Genomic DNA, 14,986 nt, shown 5'->3' on the forward strand with positions numbered 1-14,986 from the left:
CAGGCCTCAATAGTTGGAATTTATTTAGGGGCCTCAGAGATGTTTTCCATTAATTTTTTTGTTAATTACAAAAAAAAAATTGATGACCACATTTATCAAAATTTAATATATTATAGATATACACTTTAACTACATAGTACATACCATTATAAATAGACTAGTACAATAATACTACAACAAATATACAGTCAATTAAGTCATATAAAACTTCTTTTAATAATTCATATTAATATACTGTTAGTACTATAAATGTAATGTATACATTACCAACCCACATTATAGTGGTATAATAATGATTTAACAGTGTTTTGTCCCCACTTAAGGGTGATCCTGTGACATTATTGTGACAATATAAACTACTGTTTTTCAAAAGGAACCCTCCTTTTTCACTTTAAATTATTCTGCACATATTTTTTTTTTTTTATAATTTTAATGTATTGTATCAAAATTAAAAATAGTAGTTTATGAGTTTTATAACTTTGGGTAGGTACTTACTAAGGATAATAATATCACTAATATGTCTATGGTAATGGGGTGAATGATTTTGGGGTTGATACCTTGGTCGCGGGCGGCATTTTTCTTCGGGCAAGTCACGGTGTCCGGAGAACAAGTGTCGCCATCCCCCACCCGGGCATAGTTTAAGTAGTCGAAGCCTTAACCGAAATTAAAAAAAAAAAAAAAATAAAAAAAATATGGTATTTAGGTACTTAAGTATACTTAAAATTTATAAAAATCATAATTATAATAAATTAATAATTAAATGGTGTAATGTGCCTGGGGCTCGCATGTTCAAAAAATCACTGTAGTCATGGGTATTCATCATGATACTAATAATTATTTATATCACATTATTTAGGTTTTTTTTGTATTGATTTTCTAATAAATAAAAATATTCCCAAAACTCAATTAATTATAATATGTTTGAATATTTAATTTAAACACTCATTTACATTTAAAAAGCTTTAAAATAGTGAGAATAGTGATAAATAGTGAATGCATAGCAACCCTGCATCCATTGAGTGACCTACTTGACACCTACTGTACAGCAGAGGTGTAACTACAACTCCTCACTCTTTTATGAGTTTTTAAATTCCATAGAAAAAACTAGTTATATTAGATTAAAATTATTCATATTTCAATTCTTTTATAAGACAAACAAAGGATTTAATGAGGTAAAAAAGTTAACAGTAAAGTTACTAAATTAAATATTTATTATATAATTAATAAAATATAAATTATACACTAAATTATAAAATATCTTAATTTAAACTTTCAAACTATACCTTCAATTACTTAGAATTAAAATTTATTTTTAGACTTTAATTAGAATCATCACTACTGGAATAATTGCCAATTAATGATAATGAATTACAAGATTCATTTGTCTTGTTGGTATTTGTGACATTATTAACTTTAACTAAGTTTAAAAGGTTGAGTTTCGAAACCTTTTTCTTCACACTAGACTGTGTTGTTGAAGTGATTACATTATTTATTTTACTTTTAGTCATATTATCATCAGATTTTACTAACTCTTCATTTTCATTAATCTTACGCTTAATACCCATCAAATTTTTTACTGTATTTTCATCTTCTTCCTCTTGCATTCGCTTAATTTGCTCTTTTAATTCAGCAGGGTTGTACTTTAATAACATTGAATCATAGTCCACATTACCTTGACGTCTATTTAAATCTCTTAGCTCTTCAAGGGATTCCATAAGTTCAATTTCTTGCTTAGATTGTTGAGTACGATTCTCCAATAATTTCATTGGATTTGTAGCTTCTTCTTCCTTTTCAGCATCTTCTTCTCTCTTTTCCTGTTCTTGTGCTAGTTTTAGAGCCATGAAATTGCGTGTAGCTCCTTCTTCTATTTCGTAATCTGTGTTACGTGGGTCGGTTTTAAAAGATATTTCTTGTAAACACCTAGTGCATTTTATGTAAAACCGGTAAATACGTATACCCAAATAATCTTCATTTTCTGCATCTTCTTTTCGAGCATTAAATTTTTTGCCTTTATAAATGTATTCACCACATGTCTTACATCGCATGTTGAATGGTGCCATAAGACGTACAGTATACTGTCTATTTTTTGGAAGTTTCATGCGCGGGATTTTTGAAGGATCAAAATCTGGGGGATAGTATTTATTTAATACTTTTCTTTCAGACATATTAAGTATTAATTACCTGTAACATACAAAAATTGTATTAAATATTTACAATCGTACACAAATTATAAAATTTAAATTTATAAATAAATATAAGAAAAATACAAATTGCTTGATGACTTTTAACCAGCTTTCCCACCAATATATATTTTTGCAAATTTATCTTAGACCATAGGTACAAGTCAGTCATTTAATAATTTTAAAATATAGCTGAAATGCACTCTACCGGTCACAATTAAAAAGTGATTTAAGAAATAAAACCTTATTCTAAAATTGAAAAACTAATCTTAAAGATAGTATATTTTTATGCTTGGTTATAATCATACCAACATTTAATTACCTATAATTTGAGTATAAATTTTATTTTATTAAGGGGATTCGATACCGTGATTTTCTGTTTTTGTCTAACACTTACGCGGCATAATATTTTAGACGTGTTTTTTGCCAAACATTCCAATTGATCTATTAAAGCGATAAGAATTCCGAATACAGATTTGAATTTTTCGTCAAGTCTACTTGAAATCGACTTTCCCACATGTTTGATATTATTCCTCAAATTCCTATAAATGTCATATTAAAAAAGATAATTTAAAAATTGTCGTATTTTAAATTTTGGAGAAGTTAAAATCAAAAATGTGGGAAAGTTGATTTTAAGTAGACAAATTCAAATCTGTTTTTAGAATTCTTATCGCTTCATTAGATCACTTGGCAAAGAACCAATCTAAAACCTTATGTCGCGTTTGTGTTAGACAAAAACAAAAAATCACGGTATCGAATCTCCTTAAACCAAGACCTTCTTTAGATCATTATTTGGATGGCAAAACTATTTTTGAAAATGTGCTTTTCTTATACTAGCTGGTTCCTATATTAATCAGTCATTAATTGCTTTGGAGTATATTACACTGTTAGCCGCATCTTGGTATTATTAACAATTTTGGCATTTTATAAATTTAAAAAAAAAAAACATGGATAATAGTATTTGTGATCATAAAATATCATACTAACAAAAGCTACCAAATGAAAAAGTAATCAATTGATAATTTAAGATGCTTCAGTTCAACAAATGTGTTGTCGCATTATATGGGTATCAAACTAGTTATATTTTTTCCTGTGAATGGTTTTAGAAATTAACTCCTAATCATAATTAATTAATTGTAATGACCTGATTAAAAGGTATGAAATTTTTTAATATTTAGGTGTGAAAATATATGTTTAATAAAAAGTAAATTAACTGTGGTAGTTTTAACTATAGCACAACAAACAACAAGTTTAAATCTTTACCAAAATGTTACTAGTTATATAAGGTTAAGTCACATCGATTCACTCAATAAACATATTCACTTAAAACATTGAACATATAACACTTACCAAATATCTGATGTGACAAAAATAATAAAAGAATGAAGTCACAGATTTAATAACGATTAATTAGTTAAGAAAATCTTAATTCGTGGTAATAACTAATAACAACCACAGATTATTTCATAAAATCACATAAACCCGAGTTTACAGGATGAACTGATAAGGTGCCCCGGCCTGTCCCCTGGTGGCTGGTACTGGAAGTCTGGTGCTGGTACTATGAAATTTATATCGGCAGTAAAGTAAGTTGGCATCCAGATTCCTGTGATTTTTGTCCAAAAAAATGATAACATTCCCCGCGTCACTTATCTGTTGCCAACTTAAATTATATTATGTGAGATCAAATCAAATAGAAATCGTTGAGTTATCAACACAATTCACAAACATAATGTAATTATTATTATTATTATTATTGAATAGCCAAGTGGAAAATACTAAGTAATGGTAGTACATATATTGTAATTATACTTTATGCAGTTGTATATTATAGTAGCATGTGAGCGAGAACGTAGTGCGTTCCTATTAGTTTTTAATTTTACTGTTACCCATAAGGTTTAAATATTATTATACATCTTACATGAACATTTTAACATTTAAGTCAGTGTGACTGAGTGGATACCATGAATTATTAATCAATTTATAATTTATACCTTAATAATTCATTGTTGAGTACAATAATAGTGTTATAAAAATATAATTTAAAAAGGGTTTTAAAATAATTTAAATCTCAGTTGATGATCACATTTAATAAAATATGAATGACGGTAAATATTTTTTGTAATTAGGAAATTAGATATTGATGTAGTTCCTCCGATGGGAGATTTCTTCGCCCTATAAACAATGTCTTATTTTTTATTTTTTTTTTTCATACACTAAATTCACCTATATTTCAGTCCACATTATTGAGCTGGTTGTTAAATGCAAAATTTAACAACAAAATATATTAATTATAGTATTGTAGTAAAAATGTAGATGTATTTTAATGTTCTTGATTTTGAGCACTACCTAGACTGGTATCTAATAAGTAATCCATGAACCATAAATATTATATGTATATCAATGCTAGTATAAATTAATTTGAGTGGTTTATTTTTCTATTGTTTGGAGAATACTCAAAAAAGCACAATACTCTATAAATAAATATTATTATTATTTATTTTTTGTTTATAGAAGAAGTAATTTGGCGTAAGCTGCTCATTGATGGCGATGGAATCGGCGATGATAGACGTTTAAATATTTTGCTTAAAACATATTTAAAATGGTGTAATACTAAATACACAGATCCCGTTGAAAGGTACTTTTATGTCATTTATGAACTCATTTTGATCCAATATGTACCTCTTATTTGTATATTATGAAATACTTTCTATCTAAGCAAGTTTATCTACATTTAATTATTATGTTAGTAAAAGTTAGATTAATTTGTTTAAAATATTACTTAAATAACATTAATTGTATTTTTAGTCAAAAGGCTATGGAGAAGATGTTGGTTCATCTCAATTTATGTGAGCATGCAATGAAGAAATCCCAAGCCGTTTCACGTATGAATGTAGAAGAAATGCTAATGTATGACAATATGTCCAGTGAAATTGATCATAACATAACAAATACAAAAACTGAGATAGATCGCGCAAAAGAAGAATTAAAAAAAGCCAAAACCATAAGGCGAAATCGAATGGAATATGATGTTTTAGCCAAGCTTATTATTCAACACCCTCCTAGAACTGATACTGCTAAACGTCTTGATGATTTAAAAGATGAACTTCAAGCATTAAAAGTATTATCATAAATAAATGTATAACTATACTAATATTGTACTAATGTTTGAAATAATATGATTTCAGATGACAAAAAATGAAATAAATCAAAAACTGGATAAGAGACGAAAACAACTGCACGTACTTATGTCTGCATTAAATGACTTAACAGATAGTTTAGATGATAATGGTTCGATGAGTGAAGATATGTCATATGAGACATTTGATGATGAAGACCTTGATATATTAACAAGAAAAGACGATGTTGAGGAGCCAATGTCTGATTAATCATTTAAAGAAATAAAATTGTTTATAACCTAATAAGAATTTGTATATTAATATCAACAATAGAATCATAACTTAAATAATTGAAAACACTATGTCTATATTCAATAATAATTTATTTTAAATAATAATTGTGCAATTTATTTTATATTATCATTAATTTTACATTATAAACAGATTCCTGAACATACATACATTAATTTATTGCTTTAACAATAAAAAATTTTTTTATTAACTACGGCATATTTCCAGACTCATTTCATTGCGCAAAAAGTTAATAGTTTCATGAATGACAGCTTGTTTTATTGATTGACTTGTGCTTAATAAAACCACCAATTTGACTACATCACTCATGTCAATTGATGATATTACATTTTGTATGGTATCAAAAAGTTTTTTCTGTTTTTCATAGTCCATTTCATTTATAATTTGTAGAAGAGATTTAAAATCTTTAGTCATTGAACAAGCAGCTACTGTACCCATTACTCCACCTAAAATCACAAATAATTTTCTACATAACTTACAACAAAATGACACAAGGTTCACACACAATAGAATTATATTGTAATTATCTGCCATTAGCAGCTTTAGTTCAATAACCTACAGTAATATATTTTTTTCTACTTAATTCTAATTTGTGATAAAAATATTTATTACATATATTTGTATTTGCTATTTATTTTAAGAATAATATTAAATGCAACACTAAAAAAAAAAATGGCTAAAATACTGTCCATATCATTTTTTTTATTTAACTAACAGATACTGCTGAAAATGTTATAAGTTTATAAAAGTAAGCAAAATATAATTTAACTTCTTTGTGATGCAATCTTGTAATATTACGAATACCAAAGGTTAGAATAAAATTAAATGTTTTTATACATAATTTATATAAATTATATTTGTTAATGTTTTTACTATACCAGCAATTAAACCACTCTTTCCACCGAGTAATCCGCCAACCAGAGCTGCAATGCCTGTTATAAGGCCACCTTTAACAGATTCTTTAACACATATTTTTATATTTTCTTCCTGGAAAATTTCACCAACTACTTCAAGGGATTTTACCACACTTTGAGGCGCAATAGATGACATTTTTCTTGAAGATTTATTAATTATAATTACCTATGAAAAAATTAAACTATATACTTAAAGATTTAGAATTGTTATCTATTATGAATTTTACACGAAAAATATTTTCACCAATCATTCACATTCACTAAAATAATACAAACGTGATACAATACGACCAATGACAATCAGATATACTTCAGACCATATTCAGCAGCTGCAGCATTGCTTGTTCGAACTGTTCGAAGTTCATAATCATAATATTAATATCACAGAATTTCTTTAATCTGTGTTAATATCATATTTTGACATTCAGATCAAAAACAAAAGAATATTGATAAGAAACAGTGCAGCAAGACCACATATTATAAAAATGTACATAAAATCATTGGTAAGCTTTCGATTTGTTCTCGTGGACGTAGTATAAATTGTTCTATGGTAGTAATATGCATGGGGGCTATGGCGGCTACAGCCCCCACAAATTGTTATATTCTGTGGCTACAGCCCCCACAAAAACTTTTGCAGCCCCCTCATGGTGTTTACTTTCATTTTTTGCATTCTATCCGAAATTATAGTTTTAAATGCTTTTTAAATTTTTAGTCCTATGTAGTCCCCACAGATAATTATACCAAACTACGCCCATGTTTGTTCTGTCATCTGTGAATTTAATTATACGCAATTAAAAAAGGGTGGGTGTCGCTCTGCTGTATAGTAGGTTACAACCATAGACACATTAATAAATATTATTAACATGTCTATGGTTACAACTTAAAAGTGGGTCACTGTAATGAATGGTGTTAAATTTCAATTTCCGTAAATAGTCTTAAACAAATTAAAATTTTTTCAAAATTTTATCGTGTATAGAAAATGCTAACATAAAACAGTGACAATTTCATATATTTACGGTAATTTGTTTTAAAGTTACCAAAAACCAAAACCAATATTGCGTAAAAATTCCTGGTTTTTTTTTAACTTTTTTTTTTGTTTTTCTGAGCGCTTGAAAATTACTGGAAATTTTAAAATTTGTTTTTCCCAATGCACCAACAATATTCACTTTCCCATCGAACAAGATACTGTCATACTGAGGTTGAAAATCGGATCATTGTAAAATCAATAAAATATGTATCCCTATGGCCTTCGCTCGCTCAGAATCACGATTTAAATTTTTAAGATAGTACTATCTTAAATCGTGCTCAGAATCTTAATATTCAATGATTAACGTAACCCAAGAAATTCTTTATAATCGTGACGTAACCACCTTTATCAACCATTTTTTCTTTAGTAGCAGCTGATCGGTTTGTTAACATAATTTTGGAGGGCGAATGTTCAACAGGTATTTACGTTTACAGCCGATAACGGCATCCGTTAATAGTTAATACTTTTAATCTATAGTCTATAATACAGTATACATACACACTATGTTATATTATAATTAATTAGATTTCCGGGTAACAAAAATGTTGCAATAGGACAAAAATTGTGCGTGCCAAATGTTAATTTTGTTCCGACGATCGCCGGAGAAACAACGACATAACCGAAAAAATCGTCTGAGTGAAAGATAGCAAATAGAAAAAAATATGTCATCGACGAAAAGATTATTGCATGCCCTCATCATGGGTGCCCCAGGCTCTGGAAAAGGAACTGTGTCAGAACGGATAGTTCAATCTTTTGACATGCTACACATATCCAGTGGTGACATACTCCGGAAAATGATACGAGAGAAGACTGACTTCGGCATACAAGTTAACAAGTAAGCCATTTAGGCTATTTAGCCATGCCATACTGTATAGCTAGGTATTAATATATTGAAGAAGATGAGAAGTACTCGGTGTACCCATTATTTATTTTTAAAAAATATGGGCCTAATATAATTAAGGGATGTAGCCTAATTACTTGGATATATTTTATGGAACAAATGCACTCTACCAACCCATGCAAATTTTTCGATTTTTTCTTTTGGAACTTACTTATTATATTAACTATTAAGGAACAAAAGTGCAACCAGAATTTGTCGGAAACTATTATTTTAGAAGTTATAGCCATCCAATGTTTGCGTTATTACGTTTATACGCATGCGCGCCACACTACTTTAATGCCGCGCGCAGCGCCTATAATTAATTTCAAATTTATGAAATACCGCTGCGCTCGGACAAAAAAATCGAAAATATCCCCCGATTTGTTGTGTAAAACTACCTTGGCGAGGCCTCGGAATTAAACTAAGTTGTTAAAAAGCACATAATTGTGCTTGGACAACTATAAAAAGATATTATAAACATGCGCTCATGGGTAAAAAACGCAAAATTGCCAACTTCCAAAGGCCATAACTTCAACACTAAATCCGACTGACAAATTGTGATTGTGCCATTGTTCTTAAATAGTTAAAAAGAGTAAGTTTCAAAAAAAAAAAAAATCGAAAAATTTGCATGGGGTGGTAAAGTGCATTTAAGCCTATTATATATTTATATAATATGTATAAATGATATAATTTTATAATACTATGCATAAATAATTTTTAATTTCTATGCATCAAAGTTTATGGATCCTTATTTGCTATAAACATTAACCTTATGGCTGGTTCCTTAAATAAATTGTGTTGCATTTAGGTATGAAATATGGATATGTCTAACAGGCATAGATAGATGGGATTTTAAAGTTTATTTGAGATAGTAATAGTGTAGTAATGGAAAGTAGACTGAATATTGCCATCAACTCAAATGCTAACATTCCGTCAACAACTGTTATGCCCATACATATATTATTGGTTATGGCTTGCATTTGCTGTACCGTTGGTGTTTACTATTACCCAGATTCGTGTCCAACGGGCAACTCGTGCCTGATGAACTCATGTTGAAAACTATTGGCGGCGAGTTGAACCGTTTGTCGTCAGCTGATCGCAGTTGGCTGCTGGATGGCTTCCCAAGGACCAAATCACAGGCACTGAGCTTATTCAAAATAGCACCTGTCCAAGTAGTAATCAGCCTTGATGTGCCCTTTGATATCATCATCAATAGAGTTAAAGGTCAGTTACCTATTGGAATATTAGTTATTCAATGGACTTTTAAATGGATGTTTATCTATGTACAGGTAGATGGATTCATGCACCAAGTGGACGAGTCTACAACACTGATTTTAATGCACCTAAGGTACTCGGCTTTGATGATGTAACTGGTGAACCATTAATGCAACGCGACGACGATAAACCAGAATCTGTTAAAAAACGTTTGGAAATATACTCCGAGATGGCTGGTCCGATTTTAGAATATTATGCTGAGCAAAATGTTTTAGCAAAATTCTCAGGTAAAACTACCAATGAAATTTGGCCTCAAGTCTACAAATACTTGACCACCAAGATTGAACCCAAGGAAAAACTTGCATAAGATTTGTATATATTACATCCGCCAATGTTTTATTGTTGTTCAAATTTGATTATCAAAATTTCATATTATATATTTTATGTATTATTTTTTATTACTGTTACTGTTACTGTTATTTAACATGTTACTTGTTTGGTGCTATTCAAAGAATTATAAATTAACATTTTATTTGGTGCTTAATAATATTGTTTTTATTTAAGATAAAAATGTGTTTGTAGGCATACATTTAGAGTATTTATATTATTACACTAGCATAAGAAATTATTAGTAGATACCATTCAGCATCATGAATAAGAACTAGAATTATTATTATCATATGGTATTTAGGCAAGCAATACAACGTAATGGAACCATACCAATCCACCCAATAATACTTTCCTTGAAGATCAATAATTGGTCTGTTGTAGTAAATTATCAATCAAATTTATTAAATTCTTAAAGTTAAAACAATGTTAGATTACATAACCACATTACAAGATAAAGCATATTATTTAAAATTTATACTTGCAACAAATATGGTCTAATCTACACAATTGTGATAAACATTATATCACAATATTGTAATAATAACAAATTATTCCATTTCCATGTAGTCAGAGCTTCAAGTTAAGAAAAAATTCTAGGGGCACTAATGTCTCCATATAGGTTTAAACATTCAATATATCATTTTATGTATAATTTATAACAATGTTTGTGTAAACACTCATTCTGCTTTTGATCCTATTGGTTAAAGTGATGTTCTTTAACTGCCATCAGATGTAGGGAAACTGAGTCCTTTTGCGCCCTCCCCCCCACACACTTTAACCCCTGCATGTAGGTTAGTTTTTAAGTATTTTACAGTTTATAATCAGTCAGCTACTAGTATACTACAAAATTAAAACACTTTTTATTACAATACTAATTAGTAATTGGAAACTAAATAGTTATCTAATATCTATTAGAGCCTTTTAGGCTCACTATATATAATTATGAAATAACAAATACGCATATGAAATTGGGTTCCCGCATCCCAAAGCTCACGCCTTACCACAGACCGTATACTCAGTACTCCCAGAGTTTTGTAGATTAAAATAGATAATATAAATTAGAAGTCAGGCTAGTCAGTGACAACAAAGTCTTCTTTTTATTTAACATTAGTCTTAATCTATAGTATTTGGTGACAATTAAACTAGAGAGTCTAGATAATATATTATATTATAATAAACACGATTTAAATATTTATATCTTAAATCGTGATTATATAAAAAGCACAGACTTCTATACCACAGTACTACACTATACTGAACTATATAGAAATCTGTGATAAAAAGGCTCTCTAAATTAAACCATAGAACAATGATTAAACTAGGGCGGCTAAAATTATCTATACCATAGATGTATAATATAATATAATACGTCTATGATCTAACGTATATTCTATAGGTATTATAGTAATTTTTCGTATGATCTATAATCAGCTGATAATCTGTAATAAGTAAAAAATATTGTATTTTGGGTTGCATTTCATTAGATTTTGGAGGCGCTGTACATTGAAATATTTGAAATATTATGTTCTATGATTAAATCCGTAAAGAAGATTGCACCTTTGTAGTATGTAATAATTAATTATTTTAAAAGTATATAAATAAATTCTATTGGCGTCATGCCGTCTGGCCGTCATTACCACAAGCCACAAGGACGAAAACTCCAAATTATTTTAGTCGAATACAAGTTAAGAAGAAAGTTGAGTTAAAGCCTTAAATGTTTATTGTTTAAGTTATAACCGAGGTTATAACTTATACCGTAATACTCAACATTTAACAAGTAGTTTTTGAGTCACTTAACCTTGTGTATTAATGATTAGGTCCATAATAATGGGTTTGGAAGTCAGAAGATTTAATATAGCGCCGATGGTGGTTTGAAAATTGAAAATTGTACTAATTAATATTAATCCATCAGTGGCGTATTTACGGGGGGGGGGATAGATTTCCCCCTTAACCGTTTTTTGTAAAGTTAAGTTTTCTAATTTTCTGTATTTCTCAATATGATATTACTTTTAAGTATGTCTGTTTTCTAAATGTTCTAGCCGTGGTAATTGTACCGCTCTGATATACTAATCGCCACTAATCGTTCGTGACTATCGGACAACAAAAAGATCTGTCCTCTATGGTAGTATGGTGTACTGTATTTTTTACTTTTCTACGAATAATTATTCATGCATGAGTGTATAATAAACCTGATAAACAGTCGGGAAATAAAACAAAATTACCATGAAGACCGTAGATATACCATAGGGCGTAGGTTTATTTTTAGTGGCTGATGTCGTAGTTGGTGACTGTAGTGACTGCAGTGAAGTAATGCTAAAAGGAAAATATCCCCCCGAACTCCACCTGTTGGACTACATTTCGTAACCACAATATTCATCTCGTGTCCAGTCCTGTATATCTTGGTAAACGGTCACTTTGTACGGTCCATTGTTCAAAATGTATAACGCGGACACTTTGTACGGTCGGGTAAAAAGGTACATTGCAGAACGCGGACACTTTGTACTATTATATACATAAAGTATATATATTATAAATATAAGTTATATACCTAAGTTAGCAAGTAAATAATACTATATATTATATATGACAAATTTTACTAAGTTTTTGGACGGTTTTGCGAGCAATACAATTGGATGGATGTGGCAATAGACTTCATAAGAGACAAAAATCCTATACTGCTGGCAATAATAAACTATTAAATTTATGTAACAAACATCAAAAAAAGGAAATAACATATATAGAATTTTTAAATTCCATATATTATACATGCAGTTTTTAAAGATTTTTTTAAATATTAAAGAATGGAAATTTTATATTTTTAAGATCGTTAATTTTGACGAATTATTTCCATATTATAGGTAAAAAATTATATTTTATTTGTCATTATGACATATTTATATTGTACACATTTTTAATTTGCTTTAAACTAATATCTAATATTATAATACAATTAAGATATAATTTATATTTATGATATATATACTTTATGTATATAATAGTACAAAGTGTCCGCGTTCTTCAATGTACCTTTTTACCCGACCGTACAAAGTGTCCGCGTTTCGCACTTTTAATGCTCGACCGTACAAAGTGACCTAGAACCGTATATCTTAGTCCGTGATGAAAACCTATTATACAAATTGAATATAAGAAGTTTATCTAGGTTTGTATAGGAGTCAATTTTCGATATTTTATTTTCAAAGTCCAATATTTACCTCTAAAAAGGAATTATTGAGCTTAGTAATTAAAATATTTAAAATTGACCTTTATACAGACAAAAATTAACTTCTCTTCTACAATATTAATGATAGGTGTATTTACTCTCAAACCGCTCAATAAACTATATTATTGGAAATACAAAAGTACATTTTCATAGAAATTTTCAATATTATTCATACTCCTTAAAAGTATTAATGCAGATTTTATTAAACTTTAGAGGGTCATAGTTAATAATTAAATTAGCGAACCAAAATTTAAGATTTGACTTAAAATTTTCAGAAAAAAAAGCTTTACCATAGTCCATTAAAAAATAAAGTAGTTGCCATTTGAAAAAATAAAGTTGATTTTGCTATTGGTACACCTGCGTGTTTAAAAATTTTGAAATTGTGAAAAAATTGCCTGTTAAAAATTAAGAAACACGTCTTTTTTCGTTTTAACGAAATTCCATGTCATTGATTCATAATCGTTAAAAAACGCAGTGTACAATGACATAAGATACACTCTGTATATATATATATATATATACTAGCTGACCCGGCAATGCTTCGCTATTGCAAGATTTCTCAGATATTAAATTGCTAATTATTTTCTGGATGTTAAATAATTATTTTTATTTTAGACCACTTTTAGTCATGTCTTCGTGGTAATGTAGCCATATAAATTTAGCGTCACCACCGCGGATTCTTCATAATGTTTAAAAAAAATTATTTTGTATGTAGTGGTAAATGTATATGTATGTAAATTGTGTATGTACATTTTGTAAGTATAACTATGGATGGAACAAAATAAATAAATTAAGCCAGTATTTTGATAATTATTCAAATACTTAGAAAATTTCTTTGTAAACAACGTTATCAACTTTTACTGGATCGGGGGCAAAAACATACAAATTAAATTTGGATGTCACACGTGACAGGGCGACGTATAGTTGACCGTGAGAAAAACATTGAATGCTTAGGTCAATTCCAGCAACGTCAAGTGTTTGTCTCTGTGCTTTATTTATAATCATTGCAAATGCTAATTTAACGGGAAATAGAATCCGTCCAAACTTAAAAGGTATATCTGAGGGTATAATTGGTATTCTTGGTATTAAAACAGTTTTTCCATTACCACAGCCTGTTAATATTAATATATTATGCACTCGAGTAATGAACTTCTCAATTTTTTGATTTGTAGTCTTGTACCGTTGCAAAGTGTGGGTGGGCTCAAATTTCTCATTAAAATAATAGGTGCCCCTATTTTTAAAATCAGTGTATGCGGTGGGACTCCAGAAGGCGTTAAATAGTTGAGAAATTCAGTTGGGAAATGGACTGCATCCTCTTTTTCTAAAACTGTATCAACTGAATAGTATATTTGTGATTGAGCGTCAAACCTAGATAGAATCAAATCATTTAATTTGTCGACTTGCTCATTTGTTGGTGACAAAATAGCCCTTTCTTGAAACCATTTCATAGTATGTGATCATGTGTCATGGTAGTGAGTGGGGGCGCCAGACGACGCGAGCGCACAATACCTGCCTTGGTTATTAGCAGTATACATTTGTATTATTAAGATATTAATACGAATATTGGATATACATGTTGTTGGTGTACGTTGATAAACTTCTCGGAACACCGCCGATATCAAACACAATACAATTTGACGAACAATATGTGCAATAATATATATTATATAGGTATACAATTTACACGTTTATTTTAATTAATAATAACTGATTTTTTGCCTTAAACCTCCTC

General features: G+C 29.3%; 5 protein-coding genes across 6 annotated transcripts; 2 read left to right on the top strand and 3 right to left on the bottom strand.

Moving 5' to 3' along the window:
- Positions 1–1,192: 1,192 nt before the first annotated feature.
- LOC132948586 (splicing factor YJU2) lies at positions 1,193–3,719 on the bottom strand. The gene is made up of 2 exons (XM_061019117.1): positions 3,531–3,719; positions 1,193–2,181 (listed from the first exon to the last, which is right to left on the bottom strand). Exon 2 carries the CDS (start codon positions 2,163–2,165, stop codon positions 1,320–1,322), a length of 846 nt encoding a protein of 281 aa, XP_060875100.1. The 5' UTR covers positions 2,166–2,181; positions 3,531–3,719; the 3' UTR covers positions 1,193–1,319.
- A 252-nt stretch (positions 3,720–3,971) lies between these two features.
- On the top strand, positions 3,972–5,799 carry LOC132948587 (THO complex subunit 7 homolog). The gene is made up of 4 exons (XM_061019118.1): positions 3,972–4,285; positions 4,692–4,815; positions 4,986–5,298; positions 5,366–5,799. Exons 1-4 carry the CDS (start codon positions 4,276–4,278, stop codon positions 5,564–5,566), a joined length of 648 nt encoding a protein of 215 aa, XP_060875101.1. The 5' UTR covers positions 3,972–4,275; the 3' UTR covers positions 5,567–5,799.
- Positions 5,661–6,935, bottom strand: LOC132948588 (protein C19orf12 homolog). 2 transcript variants are annotated; one of them, XM_061019120.1, is made up of 3 exons: positions 6,799–6,935; positions 6,487–6,688; positions 5,661–6,054 (listed from the first exon to the last, which is right to left on the bottom strand). In XM_061019120.1, exons 2-3 carry the CDS (start codon positions 6,656–6,658, stop codon positions 5,795–5,797), a joined length of 432 nt encoding a protein of 143 aa, XP_060875103.1. In that variant the 5' UTR covers positions 6,659–6,688; positions 6,799–6,935; the 3' UTR covers positions 5,661–5,794. The 2 variants fall into 2 exon arrangements, with proteins under 2 accessions (XP_060875103.1, XP_060875102.1); XM_061019119.1 differs by having other exon boundaries at positions 6,750–6,900.
- A 1,044-nt stretch (positions 6,936–7,979) lies between these two features.
- On the top strand, positions 7,980–10,191 carry LOC132949588 (GTP:AMP phosphotransferase AK3, mitochondrial). Its single transcript, XM_061020560.1, has 3 exons — positions 7,980–8,384; positions 9,442–9,653; positions 9,719–10,191. The coding sequence occupies exons 1-3, from the start codon at positions 8,212–8,214 to the stop codon at positions 10,009–10,011; spliced, it is 678 nt and encodes a 225-aa protein (XP_060876543.1). The 5' UTR covers positions 7,980–8,211; the 3' UTR covers positions 10,012–10,191.
- Positions 10,192–14,076: 3,885 nt separating this feature from the next.
- LOC132948382 (uncharacterized) lies at positions 14,077–14,702 on the bottom strand. Its single transcript, XM_061018816.1, has 2 exons — positions 14,435–14,702; positions 14,077–14,366 (listed from the first exon to the last, which is right to left on the bottom strand). The coding sequence occupies exons 1-2, from the start codon at positions 14,700–14,702 to the stop codon at positions 14,077–14,079; spliced, it is 558 nt and encodes a 185-aa protein (XP_060874799.1).
- Positions 14,703–14,986: the final 284 nt, after the last annotated feature.

Source organism: Metopolophium dirhodum, chromosome 7 (assembly GCF_019925205.1).
Source record: "Metopolophium dirhodum isolate CAU chromosome 7, ASM1992520v1, whole genome shotgun sequence".
NCBI lineage: Eukaryota > Metazoa > Arthropoda > Insecta > Hemiptera > Aphididae > Metopolophium > Metopolophium dirhodum.